The sequence below is a fragment of the Primulina eburnea genome, chromosome 1 (assembly GCF_022965805.1).
Source record: "Primulina eburnea isolate SZY01 chromosome 1, ASM2296580v1, whole genome shotgun sequence".
NCBI lineage: Eukaryota > Viridiplantae > Streptophyta > Magnoliopsida > Lamiales > Gesneriaceae > Primulina > Primulina eburnea.
In genome coordinates, this window is record NC_133101.1 from 61,350,520 (window position 1) to 61,367,095 (window position 16,576).

Here is a 16,576-nt window from a genome sequence, read left to right on the forward strand (position 1 = left end):
ATTAATATGTAAAATTTATAGAACAGAAACAAAAGGCGAACACCCCGAAATCCCAATTCCAGCAAAGATGGGAGAAGAAACTGAGAAGAGATTTGAAGCGATAATGAACAAACTATTTGGTGCTCCTCACAAATCCAAGCTAAACGCTGCTAAGAAGAGGTTAATTTACGGTTAATTATTTATTTTTGTAAGTGTTTAGCATCATAGACACGCGCATACATTCATTCAGCTTGAATTTTTTTCCTGATAGTTTTTTTTTTTTTTTGCTATCCAATTGATTTTGCTTATATATATAGATGAACGTAAATTGTATCTTACCAATTGGTTTATTTGATTTCCTACTTTTCGTGATCTGGATGCACTGGGCGATGTTTGGGATACATGGGATATTCGGCTTCTTTTTAGTAACAAGGTTATTGAGATATCATTGTAAGATAATCTTGTTTCTATGAGTTCGGTTTGAAAAACAGAGTGTTTTGGCATGTAGTCCACTTGGAAATTCAGCGGGGTCAAATTTCTTGTGTTGCTTGTATTTTGACCGATAAAAAAAGATTCAATCGAAGTTTTTGATTTCATTTATCTCCCTATTGGTATAGAATTCCCAACTAAATTTTTATTTCACAAGTTTGCAAATTAATTTTTTTACATTTTATTCGATTTTCTTAGCAAACAAAATCTTAATGGCATGCTATATTTTATGGATACGTGCAGTATACATGGTGTTCAATCAGTACGAGGGAAGAAGCGCTCGAGTTCAGCATCTGCGGGTGTGAGTTTTGCTGGGAAACTGGTGGACGAGTCAGAAAGCTCCATTTCAGCCACGGCCGCATCAGCTCAAGCTTCACTGTGCAGGCCTTGGGACAGTGATGATTTGTTTCAGAGGTTGTCAACTTTCAAGTCCATGACATGGTTTGCCAAGCCTAAGGTTTTACTTGCAAGCTCCTTGCCTCTGGTGTTTATAAGTTTTCTCACTGTAATTCAGAAATGCATGCTGAATCTGTTTTTATTTATCCATGTTTCAGCTAAAAAAGTTTGGAAGTCTGCTATATACACGATAGGCCATTGCTTTGGATTTGGACTATGTGGATATCAATTATTTGAAAATATTGCTTACTACTTGACATGATTTAAATCTTGATTGCCTTCTTAAAATTTGACACTTGTCTGCTATTTTTTTAAATAGTTTTCTTTGGAATCTATCCCAAAGCCAGTCAGTTGTTTATGCTATACAGATTATTTTTATCATGGAAAAATTAGAAACATATAAGTTGTTGATGTGATTAGCAGGCACAAGTCTATGCATATGTTTAGTTTGGATTAATGAGGGTGGCTACTGTATCTTCTTTCATTTGTTAGATGACAGTACTTCATATTCGAGAGAAGATCATTACCGTGACTCATCACGAGTTGAGACGTAAAATAACACCTTTAAAATCGATGTCAATTGTCACACAACAAAGAGATTTGAGTGCAGCATGTTAATTCAATATTTCACTCAAATTGATCCGCAGAGGGTTCTCTCTGTTGGTTTTTTTTTATACCAAAATTGTAGATTGTTGGTTGTAACTTCTATATCGACTTTGGATATGCTGGCTAAGGTCTCATCCCCTATACATTTCTTGTTATTTGAGAAGTTAAAAGGTCATTTTTAATCACATATACATGCATATGAAAATCAATTTGCTATTTTAATCTCCTTATTTGTCTAGAAGTACGAAATATCAGACCATTACTGGTAAAGATAAGAGCTCAAATATTTTATAGTGTTCTTACACTGTTGAGATGTGATATTTTATTTCATGTGATGTATGTTTTCCTATGATGAATTATATTCCCATATTCTGTTTCCTTGCGTATCTTATAATGTATTTAAATTCATTTTAAAAGATTATGATGCGCTATTTTAGGCGGTCAGTCCTGTGAATTGTGCTAGGAGAGGCTGGATTAATGTAGACATGGATACCATCGCCTGTAAATCATGTGGAGCTCGTCTTCTCTTTTCTACACCAACTGCTTGGTCACTGCAACAAGGCAAGTCACACTTTTCTTCCAAATAGCTACTTAACTGTAATAGTATCCTTCTCTCTGCTTTTCCTTTTATTTCAAGGAAGAAAATTATTCAAGAGGATGTGGAAAAAACAAAACAATGCACTGACTCCTTTGTCTGGTATTTGATGTGCGGACTGTGGACAGTTGAAAAGGCAGCCATGGTATTTAGCTTGAAGCTAGAAAGTGGGCATAAACTATTATGCCCATGGATTAACAATGCCTGCTCTGAGGAACTTGCTCAGTTCCCAACTGTGTCAAGTGATGATTTGATAGAGGATTACAAGAAGCGATATGATGCACTATCACAGTTGACAGCTCTTCCCATCATTTATCCTTTAGCTGTTGATAACATGAGAAACCCAATGTTGGAGAACTTTCTGAGAGAATTTTCTACTTCAGTGCATTTGGTGCCTGACGAAACTTCCGGGAAAGACTGTGTTTCGGATGAACCTGATTCAATTTCCTCCATCTCATTTTATCAGGTTTGCTTCTAACCTGCAAGAAAGTACTAAAACTGATGATATGATGTCAAAGTATTTCTGAGTTTCAGGAAAAAAAGTTCAATAATCCTTTAACAAATTTCAATGCTTGAGAAGTTTTTCGCTAACAAAATCCTAAAGTTTAGTGTCTTCACTCTCTCTGCTTTCAGAAGACTTCATTCATCATTGCAAGTTACGATTACTACGTTACTTGGTGAAATACAATATCAAAGTTCCACAAAAACTGGTGTAATCCTGCCTATGTGAATTTTGAAATTCTTGATAGCCATTGTAAATTTTCACCTTTTTTCATTGGCAGATATTGAGCAGTGTTCATGTGAAGAACTTGGGTGGAAAGAAAGTAGATTGTAGTTATAAAATTTCCCTCAAAATTACGATTTTTTGTTTCTTCTCGACTGTTGATACCACGTTCGCCTGATTTATGGGTCACTGGGTAATAACTGCACACGGTAGTTCAGCTATGTTACTGTATGCTGATACCCAACTCCGTTCTCATCTATATGTGCTTGGATAACCATTAAATAATTTGTCTTTTCATGAATGAAGTTATATTATGTGTTGTGAACTTGCATATAAATTGTTTCATGGAGAGTGATAACTTTTGGAAGTACATGCAGGCGCAGAAGCTCATAAGTTTATGTGGCTGGGAACCTCATATGTTAACTTACATAGTTGATGTCAAGGATGCGGAATATCAATCTATAAGTGATACCAATATCATGGCTAGTAATGGCAAAAGGCAAAAAGTTAGTGTTTGTTCTTTGGTTAGAGGTAATGAGGATGCAAAGGCCTCTACTGAATTTGATCTCAGTTCTGTTGTTTTGAATTGCAATCTATGTGGTGCCGTTGTTGGATTATGGGCTTTCTGTAAAGTTCCTCGTCCAGTGGAGTATGTAAGATTAGTTGGATTCACAGAAGTTACTGGCATAAATGATTCTGCTTCAGGTCAAGTAAGTGCACCAGAAGGTTTTTCAAACCACTTGATTCATGCTGGAAGCAGGGAAGGCATGACAGATGCTATTACCACTGCTTCCACGTCTTTAGGCGTCACGATTGCAGGTGGTCCTCCACCTGCAATGCTGAATTATAATGCGTCCATATCTTTGCCTGTAATTGGCAAGAGTTTGATTGCACGAATCCCAGTGCAAGCTGAGTCTAAGGATCAATTAGGTATTAAGGAGTTGTCAAAATTCGGTAAGGGCCCGTGTATATCTCCGGAAAGGGTAAATACTGCTACAGATGGAACTCTTGGAGCCACTGGAGCAGATGCTATTGTCACAAATTCATCAGAAGCTCTTCAAATTGAAGCAGAAGATTCTAGTTTAAATGTGAACATGGTGGGGAATGAAACTGAAAGAACAAATGTGGTTCATTGCGTTTCTTCACCTGGAGAGTTTTCTCGGCAAAAGCCGGAGGATAATTTCACTTGTAAAAATGGTGAGGCAAGCAAGGGTAACAGAGAAGATACGGTTGAGGCGAGAAATTATCAACAAGATAACTATCAGAGTAAGTGCAAAGATTGTGGTGTATCAGGGGCATTTATAAAGTATAATTCTATTACCATTAATAAATTAATTCATATCTTAGTTTAAGTCTTTTAATTCACAATTCCAAGGTGAATCTTGTGTTGTGTATCGCTTTCATTATAGCCCTTTTTTCAATAGATGAGTTTTTTTTTTTAAATCTTAAATAAGCTTTTGGCAGAGATAAATAAAGTCATACATCATAATGTAAGAATTGTTGTTGTCCTGCATTTTATTGATTGAGCTGCCAAGTGTATTGTTTATGCTACCAAGCCTTTGATTGACATGATTTTCCTCAAAATTTAGGACCAAGTATACTTAAAATTTTAGGATTGAAGAGGCTTTGATATTTTACATTTTGTGCTGTAGGTTTATATACATTGTTTTCGCTATGACAAGGTTTCTAATATTGTGCATGCAGGACTAGATCCAAAACTCCCATCAGTTGACAAAACATTGATGTTTGATCCAATCAAGCAGCACAGACACTTTTGCCCCTGGATTGAGTCGACTTCTAATTGTTCTCCTGGATGGCTACAAACACTATCTGCTCTTCATGGGAACAAGGAGTTCCCTTTTTCTTCTCTCAGAAACGTGGCTGAATCTGACGTGATTGAGGTAAAAGAAATGCAATTTGTGAATACTAAAAATACGATTGTTAAGATAGTGATGGTCTGATAGCCAAAAGAATTAACCTGTGTAAATGGTTTATCTGCTAAAAAGCAGAAGGTTATAGTTCTCATAGGAGATACTTTCTGAAAAATGCATTAAGGATAAATACTACCATTTTTGTTATTATCAGTCAAAGAGTAATTATGAACCCCCTATACTGTCAGGGAAGCATCAATTACTGACTCATTACGGAGGACGGATTTTAGGAGTTTATCTCTTGAGATCTATTAGAAGTTTTTTATGGACAATAAATCCAGAAAGATATCAAAGGCCAATTTTAGTCAATATCAGAAGCAAATCGAAGAGAAATATATTTAGAACTTGGGGAAATCTATGATGGGTTTTGCATGGGTATGATTAGGTGTTTATGGGGGTGACTTGAAGTTTTCAGGATGACCTCAGTCCCGGGAGTGACGATTATCAAGATCTTTTCAAAATGAAAAGAGTTGTCTATTGGTGTGTGAAGGATGCCTGGTCACGGAAATTTGTCCCCGTGTATGTGATTGCTTTCCTCAGTTCTGAACTGGCGCACGTCAATTACTGGAATTAGAAATAGATAGGGATTGAAATGGGAGCAAATGAAGGAAGATGGGGATTAGTCATTTAAGACGATTTCTGGTTGTTCAACATCTATCTTTTGATGTGTTTGTTAGGGTTTAGTAGAAAATACAAATAGTAAGTTGTAATAAACATGACGTGAAGAAATTCAGAAATCAATAGGGATTTGATTTTTGACAGAATATGATGGAAAAGAGAGACCTATATAGCCAACTCCAATTAGCTAATGACTAATCCTTGGATGATGATGATTTTGATTGATGTTCTAGTGCAAGAAATAGAAATATGACGAGTTTCATCTTCATTAATTCACAAGGGTGCTGCAACATGAGGTGTCTTTATTCCCTTGAAACAGTTGTTGTATTTTCATAGTGAGATGGTATTTTGATTTTTGTCTAACTAACATGGAACTAATGCTGAGGAATTCTTCTTTAGTGCCTTTGTTGCTGCAACTTGCGACGTTTGATATAGTCTTTCCCAAAAAAGCTCGCTTCTTTTTCTTGTTATTCCTTTCTCGAAGATACATTATCCCAACCTCAAAGTATTTGAAATTTTGACTGCATAATTTTCAGGGAATGTCGTTATCCCATGAAGTGCGCAAAACTTTTGGTTTATCATTATACGATCTGATTGTTTCTATTGTTATTCCTGTGAAGGTGGATGATCCAGTTGCTTCTGTCAGAAAGCTTTTTACGTCTCCGAACGAGAAGAGGACTAACCTTTCCATTGAAAGGTAAAGAATGATATTCTACGTTATCATGATGTGTGGCGTGCAAACATTTGAGTTGAATTTTGGCTGATAACATGCATCATTTCTTCATTTCTGTACTCCAATTCAAAATGTGGTCACATTTTAAGGTGGCGTTCATTCGATCGATGCAAATGATTTTGCATCCCTAAAATTATGAGTTCTTTCATCCCAGTTGAAATGTTCCTTCATTTGGCTTAGCTTTGGTGTATAATGTGCTGTCAAGTTTAAAATCAAGTTGTGCCGGAGCCGGAGCCGGAATCGAAAAATTTGTCCGTGGTTTACTTTTATAGTTCTAATTCTATTGTGGTACTAATAGCTGGAATAATAACAATCTCGCTATTATTCATAAAATGCAAGCTTACTTGAATGCCACAGACCTAAAATGACCGAATAGAAAATTAACATGTTCTAAGATGAGACATCAAAGAAACAATTTAAATGTCGATTCTAATTTAGGTATATGGTCTGCTACTCTGGGAGCCTATTATCGACACGTGTCTCAATGTTCATTATCTTATTTATTTTTTACTTTTTTTCCTCTTTCATTTTATTATATTCTTATTTTAATATTAATGTAATCAATTTTCCTCTTCCTTTACTATTTTTTTTATTCTACTATTTACTAATTATCTGTTTATTCCTATCAAATTATTTAGTTTGAATGTCTACTTTTAATTATTAATATATTTATCTATAGAAATAATAAAAATTTATTTTATATGGTATTAAAATTGAAAATTCTAAGTGATGAAATTTTCAAATTAAAATGAATTTATAATTACTAATAAAAAATATTACAATATTTACTAATTATTATCTGTTTATTTAATATTATAAAATTTTAATTTTGATGGGAGAAAGGACATAAAAAAATTTCTCCACGGTTAGAGCATAGAGAAGAAATCTTATTAATTATTGTGTTAAAACAAATAATGAAAAATAAAAAATAATGTAAAAGAGAAATAGTGCAAAAGCACGGACAAGTCAATGACATGTGTCAATAACCTCTTCCCGGAGTTGCATAGACTCTAATTAGTTTCGCAAATTAGAGGCCAAATATTTTTAATTTTTCAAAACTATAGATTATATCTCCTAAGCTAACTCCTAAACATGTTTTAATTTAGTGATTGATATGCATATTTATGTGTGTTTTTTTTAAAAAAAATAGTATATATGATATTTTATAGTTTATAATAGTCATTTTTTTTTAAAAAAAAAAACTCAATTTTTGCATCCTTGAGAGGAATTAAGAAATTCGAAATGTCGTTGTACTTTGCAATTTATATAGTTTCATAATTCCTTTGGGGATAATAATAATAATAATAATAATATTATTATTATTATTATTATTATTATTATTATTATTATTATTATTATTATTATTATTCCTTTTGGGATTAAATAGCGCAAATGAAATAACATTTTGTTTTTTTAATAATATCGAAACTTTTGTTATTTTAATATAAATATATTAACAACGATATTTTTTTTTAAAAAATAAACCATTTGCATTAGATATGCTACATCATATTAAGTTCAACAAAGAAGTTTACATGGTATTCAGGTTGAAATAGAGATTATGGGGCAAAAAATAAAATAACGCTTTTAGAGAGGGCGAGATCAAATATGAGGGGAACATCGAAAAATATAATTAATTTTATATACCTGATCAACGAAATTAAAAAATTGAGGCATTCATTCGTCCCACCTTGGCTCCGTCACTACTCAATATCGTTTTTTTTTTGCTTTCAGGGCAAATATGGAGGTTTGCATGTGATCTTATTAAAAAATGTATGAGAATTTAGTATTTTTGAGACTCGCGGAGTGGAGAATAAATTTAATACGAAAGTGCCTATCTCAGCAAATATCAACTGGAAGCTTATCTGGAAATTAAAAGTGCCTACAAAAGTAAGAAAAATATTCTCTAGAGACTCTTCGCCCCTTGCTTACCAACAAAGAAAGCTCTTTTGTCTCCAAGGGTTGATGTGGTTGAGTGGTGTCACCGTGTATGCTTTGTCGTCATGAGCCAGATGACGACTACTTCCATGCACTGGTTTGCCTGCCCTTTTGCAACAAATGTTCAGTGCCCAATATCCCAGTCTCACATATCATAACTGGGTGGCGACGAGAGCACAAAGATGTATTTGGCAGAATCGAAATGATGTTGTATGGAATGGTAAGAGCAAGCAAGCAACAACTATTTTCCATTCAGCACTCCATCCACCTCTATTCGCAATGGCATGTGGCTTCTAAGTTTTCTGCTTATCAACATCGACCAACACAACATCTTCAGAATAGAAGTCGGCAGCCTCCAACAGAAAATTTCCTCAAGTGCAATATAGATGCAGACTGATCAAATATGAGAAATTCTCAAGGCTTGGTGATGGATGCGATGCACGGTTCATTGAGGGGAGGCTTCACTTCCCCCCTTGCTGAACCTCTAAGCATGCTAGAGGCCCTCAGTTGGATAAAGAGGGAGCATGTTGCATTAAATTTTCTCAATATATTTACCCTTTTCAAGTATAAAAAAATTGTTATATTAATTTTTTTTAAGATATTTATGGAATATATATATATAGTTTTGATATGCTGCACATCAATGTGATGAAATATAGAAAAATTATGTATACAATAAATGAGTGACACCTAATCGGTGCTTTATTTATACTAGTAAAAGATGCACATGTATTGCATGTGCTATTATTATTTTTAATTTGATCAAATAATACTAAATAATTAACACGAAATTATTTTCGATTTAGAAAAGTTGTTCGATTTAAAAGAGAAGTTTTATTTTGATTTTTTTTATTTAAAATATGGTGTGACTTGAAAATGTTTTAAGTATGATAAAAAGGGTAATTATGGAATTAATTATTTTGGTGTCCTCAAAAGTTATTCTAAGGCCCTCACACTTAATATAATAGTAAGATATATATATATATATATATCGTCATATATTCTATGAATCCACGTCGTGCGAACCAAACAAGGAAACCAGCCATCCCCTGTTTCCATTTCTTCTTCTTCAGTGCAACCTCTGAAGAAATTGGGTGAGTGAAGATGGCTGCTCCTTCGCTAATGGAGTCCCTTTTCCAGAGATCATTGGATGACCTTGTCAAATCCATGCGTCTCACCCCGCCTTCCACTCTTCCCGACTTCATTTCCAAATCCATCGATGAAATTCGTCGCGAGATCAAATCAACCGATCCCTTAACCAAATCAACCGCCCTCCAAAAACTTACCTACCTCCACTCCCTACACGGAGTTGACATGTCTTGGGCAGCTTTTCACTCCATCGAGCTTTCCTCCTCACCTGCGCATTCCCACAAACGCATTGCGTACCTCTCTGCTTCGCTCTCCTTCGACCCTTTTACTACGGATGTTATTCTTCTTCTCACCCATCAGCTGCGGAAGGATCTCACCTCATCCAATGTACACGACGTGGGTATTGCTCTTTCCACCCTCTCCTCTATTGCCAACACTGATTTGTCGCGTGATTTAACTCCCGAATTGTTTAATTTGCTTGCTAGTGGTAAGTTTTTAGTTAGGAAGAAAGCTACGGCTTGTGTCTTGAGAGTCTTCGAGCAGTACCCGGATGCGGTTCGGGTTTGTTTTAAACGGGTAGTAGAGAATCTTGAGTGTACTGATGTGGGGGTGTTGTCAGCGACTGTGGGATTGTTCTGTGAGCTCGCCGTGAAAGAACCCAGATCATATTTGCCTTTGGCTCCTGAGTTTTATAAGGTTTTAGTGGAGTGTAGGAATAATTGGGTTCTCATTAAGATTTTGAAGATATTTTCCCTGTTATGCCCGCTTGAGCCCAGGTTGGGGAGAAGAGTGGTGGAGCCAATTTGCGAGCATTTAGAAAGGAGTGGAGCGAAATCTTTGGTATTTGAGTGTGTCCGGACTATTGTTGCTAGTTTGAGTGGGCATGAATCTGCATTGAAGCTTGCAGTTGGCAAAATACGAGAGTTTTTGTTAGATGATGATTCAAATCTCAAGTATCTTGGACTGCAAGCACTTGCCATTGTTGCTGAGAAGCATTTGTGGGCTGTTATGGAGAATAAGGAGGTTATAGTTAAGGCTTTGAGTGATATTGATGTGAACATTAAACTTGTGGCCTTGAGGCTTGTGATGTCTATTGTCACCGAGGATAATGTTGCGGAAATTTGCAGGATTTTGATTAGTCATGCACTAAAGTCTGACCCAGAGTTTTGCAATGAGATTTTGGGGTTCATATTGTTGACTTCTTCAAGAAATTTCTATGAAATAATTTTCGATTTTGATTGGTACGTGTCGTTTCTCGGGGAAATGGCAAGGATTCCACATTGTCAGAAAGGGAAAGAGATTGAGGACCATCTTGTTGATATTGGCATGAGGGTTAAGGATGCTAGATCTGAGCTTGTTCATGTTGCTCGAGATTTGTTGATTGATCCAGCTTTACTTGGCAATCCATTTATCCACAAGGTTCTATCTGCTGCTGCTTGGGTTTCAGGAGAGTATGTCGAGCTTTCAAGAAATCCATTTGAGCTTATGGAAGCATTGTTACAACCACGGACTAGTCTCCTGCCACCATCAGTAAGAGTTGTATATGTGCAGTCCACATTTAAAGTGCTGGCATTCTGTTTGCATTCATATCTCTCATTGGACAGAAAAGATACTTCACCGTCGACAGAATCAACAGATTACCAGGTTAGTTCTGATGTTGTAGCAAGCTGTTCGTTGCCTAATACCAAAATGGATGGAAAAATTGCGGTTATTGCTCCTGACTTGACTTCTGCAGCTTCGTCAATGGCACGTCATCTAACTCGTAAATCTATGATGGACCTGGTACAGCTTGTTGAATCCAATTTGGGACCCTTGGCTTTTAGTGATGAAGTAGAAGTGCAGGAGAGGGCAAATAATGTTCTTGGTTTAATTAAGTTCGTGAAATCAAATTTGTGTGGCTCTTTAGACCAGCTTGAAGGAGATAAAATGAATAGAGAACTTGAGGCTTTGGAAATGATTAAGTTGACTGTTGATACATTTTCAGAGGAGCTTGGTCCAGTTTCAGTTAATGCCCAGGATAGAGTGCCTGTACCAGGTGACCTGCAACTTAAAGGAAACCTCAGTGACTTGGAATCAATTCTCAGTGATTTTAAGTTACCAATGTCAACTTCATTTTCTCTGGTAAAACCTTGTTCGACGGAGAAAGATGCCCCTAGCATTCCCGAATGCCAGAATAAGGATGACACTGAGTCATCAACTGAGTCAACTTCTTTACTTGCGGAGCATCGGAAGCGTCACGGGCTATATTATCTTGGCTCACATGATAAAGAAATGATCACCGGTGACTACCCACCTGCTAATGAACCTACACTAGATGCTACTGATGAAACAGAGGGTCTTCTCAAGCTGGCTGAGCAATCAATTGTCACTAAGAAAAAACCGAACCAATCAAAGCCAAGGCCTGTGGTTGTGAAATTGGATGATGGTGAAGGAACAAATGACACCTCTGAAAGAACGGAGTTGAAGAATGATCGTATCTCTGGTGCAGTGCAAGAAGTGCTTTTAGGCAATGAAGCTGTACCATCAACTTCAAGAAGTAAATCATCAGACAAATCAAGTAAGAGACGGGAGAATACTAAGTTTGTTGTTGGAATACCAGGATCAAGAAATATGACGACGAATATTGATGTAACTGAGCCAGTTTTAGCTGGTTCAAGAAGACAAAAAGATCATATTCATGGTGAAGACAGAAAAGATCAAAGTTCCATGAAGGAGAAAGAAAACGATCAGCAAAGCGAGCAGAAAAAAGGTCGTCGACGTGGTAAGCACAAGAGTCGGCAAAGAGCAGAGGTGGAAGTAAATATGGAAGCAAAATCACCTGTAATCCCAGATTTCCTCTTATAGCATGGTTATATGACCTTACTTCTGAGTTTTAAGGTTGGTTTTGCTGTATAGATGTATCTACACCCATGTGGATTTGGTTGTGTAGATTCTTTTGATTTACTTTTCACGAGAAGAATTTTTTCTTAAAAAAATGAATTTCAAAGGTTTTTTTATTCCTAGATGTGTAGTAAAACATGAAGTTGGAAGGAATTGTATCATGTTGGTTCTGATTTTGGAGATGAGTCCTGATTTATACAGTGGACAGATATACCTGTCGCCAGCTTTAGAACATTGTGTGATAACTCGGTTTCATTTTTCACCTATATGTTTCTATATTGATATTCCCCATGGTCTAGTTTTGAGTTGAGTGATACATAATTAGTTTCGTGTGTAATCAAGAAAACGAACCCACTTGTCAAATGATTAGGCAGTCATTGTGATAAACAAGTTTCTCTCTGTGCTTTTAGTATAAAGAGAAACAACATACTGTAAACTTGAGTCGACAGTGAGATGCTGGTCTTAACTCTGCTAGAAGGCATTGTATAGCAAGGAATTTGCAGATATACAATCGGGTTCATTTTGATTCGAGCCGGTTTGATATTGGCTCATTCAGGATCCAGTCAAGGCTCAAGCCTTCATCTAGCTTCTAGCGTTTGAGCATGACATTTGAATCGATATAGTCGTGAGTTTGGCTCAGCTCGTACCCTCCAATTCTTGATGGCTTTCAGGACTAGAATAATTATTTAGCCTCAGCCACACACGACGGGATGCGGTGGGTTATACGAGTCAGTGGCTAAGTCGATGAGTTAGATACAATTTTCAAATGAAATAATATGTTTAATAGAATATGATGCATGAACGCTAATTGGTTGTTAATATATTAGATTATCAAAAGCTTTTCTGTTTTTCTTTTTTGGTGTTTTATTTGGTAGCCTATTCAAAAGTATAGAAAATAACTATGATTTATGATTTAATTTCAAAAAAACTAAATCAATCTAACCCGAGATAAGATAATCAAGTGAAATTGTCCTTAGGAAGCACACTATTTATTTGATGTGATTTATTAGATAATCAACACACACCTAAAAAAGAAGAAGAAAAAACATAGAGAAATTAGAAAGCCAATAGTTGACCTGACACGCACACCCACGTCAATAGTGGATACAAACTTGAAATAAAGGCATTTATGTGCGCATGAAAACGGTCTCAACTAAAAATTTGTCCACATGAAATGCCTTCCCTCGAAATAAGGAAACAAAGCAAAGTATTGGACGTTTGAAATCCACTTGGCACTCTCTTCTCTCACAACTCTCCGTCTCCCTTTTTAATCACTTCTCCTCTTAATAAAAACTGTTTTCTTTCATCTTCCAAATCTTACACATATTAAGTAGGTGTATTTTTTGCCTCCCACAAGTCAATGAAAATCTCTCTTTTTGTGCTTATTCTTTAAGATTGTGAGTGATGTAAGCTAAAACTATTACTAGTTTGAGTTTCGGATCTTGGGAAATGGAAAGGTCAAGCTTTGTCTATGCCACAACATTCTTGGAAACTCTTTAATTTATAAAATCATTAATGATCAAGGATATATAAGCTTTTGATCAATACCATCAAAAGTTCATTTTTCTTGATTCTTTCCCTCTCCAAGCATTTGGTACGTGTTCATCTCCATTGATCAGAAATGAAGAACAAACATGAAGAAAAGCAACAATTGATCACAGCCGTTAGTCTCCTCAATTCTCAAGGCTACCTTCATAATCTCATTATTTATTTCCTCTTCTTCGGTTCCGGTTTAGTCATTGGAATCATTCTAAGTTCCTATCTAAAAGAAATCCCACTTGGCTCGCAACGCAAGCGATTCACCGATGACATCGTCCAGTCTTCTTCATTATCCATATCATCATCGCCACCACCGCCTTCTCCTCCTCCTCCTCTGCTACCGCCTCCCCCGCCTCCTCCAACAACCGCGCTGCCTCCTCCGTGTCCACAACCTCTGCCTCCGATCCCAGCAGGAAGAATTGGGCTGAAAGATTATATCAAGCCACCAATTGCCATGCATGACATGAAGGAGGAGGAACTGCTCTGGAGAGCTTCGATGGTGCCCAAGATTCGTGAATTCCCATTCAAACGTACACCGAAAGTTGCTTTCATGTTTCTGGCGAAAGGGAATTTGCCGCTGGCTCCTCTTTGGGACAGATTCTTCAGTGGCCATGAAGGATTGTATTCGATATACGTGCATGCTCAGCCGTCGTTCAATGGGACGATGCCGGAAGATTCGGTGTTCTATGGCCGGAGGATTCCAAGTAAGGTATTAATTCGTTTCTTTCTTTCTTTTTTTTGGTCAAGTTTTGAATCTTCCTAACTAGGTTACAGCATTTTTGGTTCCAACATTATTGAATATGAGGATGAAGCTCCAACATATTTTAATATTTCGAAATTATAAATTTGATCTTAAATTATTTTTATATAATTTTTCATAAGTTTTAATGTTTTCATTTGAAAAAAATATTAGACGTCTTCATGAATCTGATCCAAATATAATTTGAGCCTGTGCTTAATATATCAAATGATTTATTTCTCAAGTTTCAACCCATGTCAATACAACTGTAATTTCTTATTGAAAATAAAATATTAATAGTAATAGTTAAGATTGATATTTGGATCTAACTCAAATCCAAAAACTAGTTCAAAAAAGACGATGAGGCCAGGCCAAGATTGAATGAAGACACCAACAGATGACCCAATTATAGACAATCTAATACATAACAGTGGTCTAGTCTCTGATATCATTTTAACATTGAGACTTGAACTTAATTCAACCTCAAAAACTAGCTGAAATAGAGAGGATTGTCCAAATCTATATATGCAACTCACATAAACTTTATCCAACCGATTGAATGTAATTTTAAACTATAGATACACTCGCGTAAAAACATTGGTTTTTATTAGATATGACATTATTGATATATTCGGGAGTTAGACGACGGTATGTATTGTTTAAAATTTATAAATAAAAAATTATAACTAGATAGATGTATACAAATTTGCAGGAAGTAGAATGGGGAAAATTCAACATGATCGAAGCTGAAAAACGACTTCTAGCCAACGCATTGCTGGATATATCGAACCAACGGTTCCTTCTGTTGTCCGAATCTTGCATTCCATTGTTCAACTTCGAAACAATCTACGACTACCTGGTCTACTCGCACACGACATTTGTCGAATCTTACGACCTGTTGGGTCCGGTGGGTCGGGGGCGATACAACAAGCGAATGATGCCACACGTGACTTTGGAACAATGGCGTAAGGGCGCCCAATGGTTCGAGATGGACCGGGAGATGGCCCTAGAGGTGATATCTGACCACAAATACCACTTTTTGTTCAAGAGATACTGCAAGCCGGCTTGCTATTCGGACGAACACTACTTACCCACGATGCTCACGATGAAATTCCCGACGAGGAACGCGAACCGGACTTTGACTTGGGTCGACTGGTCCAAGGGTGGGCCGCACCCGGCGAAGTTTCTCCGGCTCGACCTGACCGTGGAGATGCTGAACCAGATGAGGACAGGCACGGAATGCGTGTACAATGGGAAGCCTACCAATGTTTGCTACTTGTTTGCCAGGAAATTCACCGCAAACGCATTGGATCGGTTGCTGAGATTTGCTCCAAAGGTGATGAACTTTTGATTAATTAACATGAGTTAGCTATTAATATTAATGAGTACATATCATTAAAATCCACAAGATTTTTATGTATGATTTAGGATATTTGTTTCCTCGATGTAAGAAATTTGGCTGGAAACTTTGAATTATTACTGTAAAAAAAAGTAACCATGAGAAAACAATTTTGCTTGTATAACTAGACTTGCAGGCAAACCTATTAAATATAAATAGTTCAGTGCATCACAAAATTATATCGATAAAATAGATCTATCCGATTTATATTTGTATTGAAAAGTAATATTTCGACGGTAAAATATTATTTATCATATGTCAGAAATGTAACAAATTTTATATTTTCGCTTGGTATGCACATTTTAAAGTTTTTTTTTTTCTTTCAATAAACTAAATAATTATCAATAGACTGATATTGGACAAATAAGTATGAAATATCTATTAATGAAATTTAAGTTTGCACAACTTAATGTGCGAGCATCTTATTGCAAATTTAGGGAGTGTTCAATTAATAGTTTTATTTTAAAGAAGTGATTAAACTTATATATTATAAAGACGTAAGAAAAAAAAATCAGAAATTAATAATGTTTAAAAACAAAAATGAAAAATTGAAAATCAGAAATTAGTGATGTTTGATAAATAAGTTATTTTGATAATAGTTTTTTTTTTTTTTTTTTTTTTTATCATAATCACTTTTGTAGAAGTAGAATCAACGAGCTTTTAGATTTCAAATAAACTCATTAGTAGAATTTAACATATAATCCGAGTGTAAAAAACATATAAACCTAATTTTTAAAAATCAAAAATCACTTTTTTGGTGATTGGAAACACTACCTCGATTATTTTTCTGATACCATAGATTTTATGAAATTATATGATATATTTGTTATTTTATATGTGTGTGTGAGTGATATGAACTAAAACAATATTTTCATACCGGACTGGCTGCTCGAAATGTTCTACTTTAAAAAAACAGTCGAA

The 16,576-nt window shown here is 35.8% G+C and overlaps 3 protein-coding genes across 5 annotated transcripts; all 3 read left to right on the plus strand.

Annotated features, from left to right (window-relative positions):
- The first annotated feature begins 5 nt into the window (after positions 1–5).
- LOC140837436 (uncharacterized) lies at positions 6–7,996 on the plus strand. 3 transcript variants are annotated; one of them, XM_073203597.1, is made up of 8 exons: positions 6–159; positions 712–925; positions 1,908–2,031; positions 2,194–2,531; positions 3,167–4,055; positions 4,494–4,690; positions 5,959–6,035; positions 7,915–7,996. In XM_073203597.1, the coding sequence occupies exons 1-8, from the start codon at positions 68–70 to the stop codon at positions 7,979–7,981; spliced, it is 1,998 nt and encodes a 665-aa protein (XP_073059698.1). In that variant the 5' UTR covers positions 6–67; the 3' UTR covers positions 7,982–7,996. The 3 variants fall into 3 exon arrangements, with proteins under 3 accessions (XP_073059698.1, XP_073059705.1, XP_073059710.1); XM_073203604.1 differs by lacking the exon at positions 7,915–7,996 and adding an exon at positions 6,252–6,398; XM_073203609.1 differs by lacking the exon at positions 7,915–7,996 and adding an exon at positions 6,226–6,244.
- Positions 7,997–9,016: 1,020 nt separating this feature from the next.
- On the plus strand, positions 9,017–12,210 carry LOC140837455 (AP-3 complex subunit delta-like). Its single transcript, XM_073203618.1, has one exon. The coding sequence runs from the start codon at positions 9,114–9,116 to the stop codon at positions 11,940–11,942; it is 2,829 nt and encodes a 942-aa protein (XP_073059719.1). The 5' UTR covers positions 9,017–9,113; the 3' UTR covers positions 11,943–12,210.
- Positions 12,211–13,150: 940 nt separating this feature from the next.
- On the plus strand, positions 13,151–15,849 carry LOC140837463 (glycosyltransferase BC10-like). Its single transcript, XM_073203626.1, has 2 exons — positions 13,151–14,226; positions 14,969–15,849. The coding sequence occupies exons 1-2, from the start codon at positions 13,600–13,602 to the stop codon at positions 15,605–15,607; spliced, it is 1,266 nt and encodes a 421-aa protein (XP_073059727.1). The 5' UTR covers positions 13,151–13,599; the 3' UTR covers positions 15,608–15,849.
- Positions 15,850–16,576: the final 727 nt, after the last annotated feature.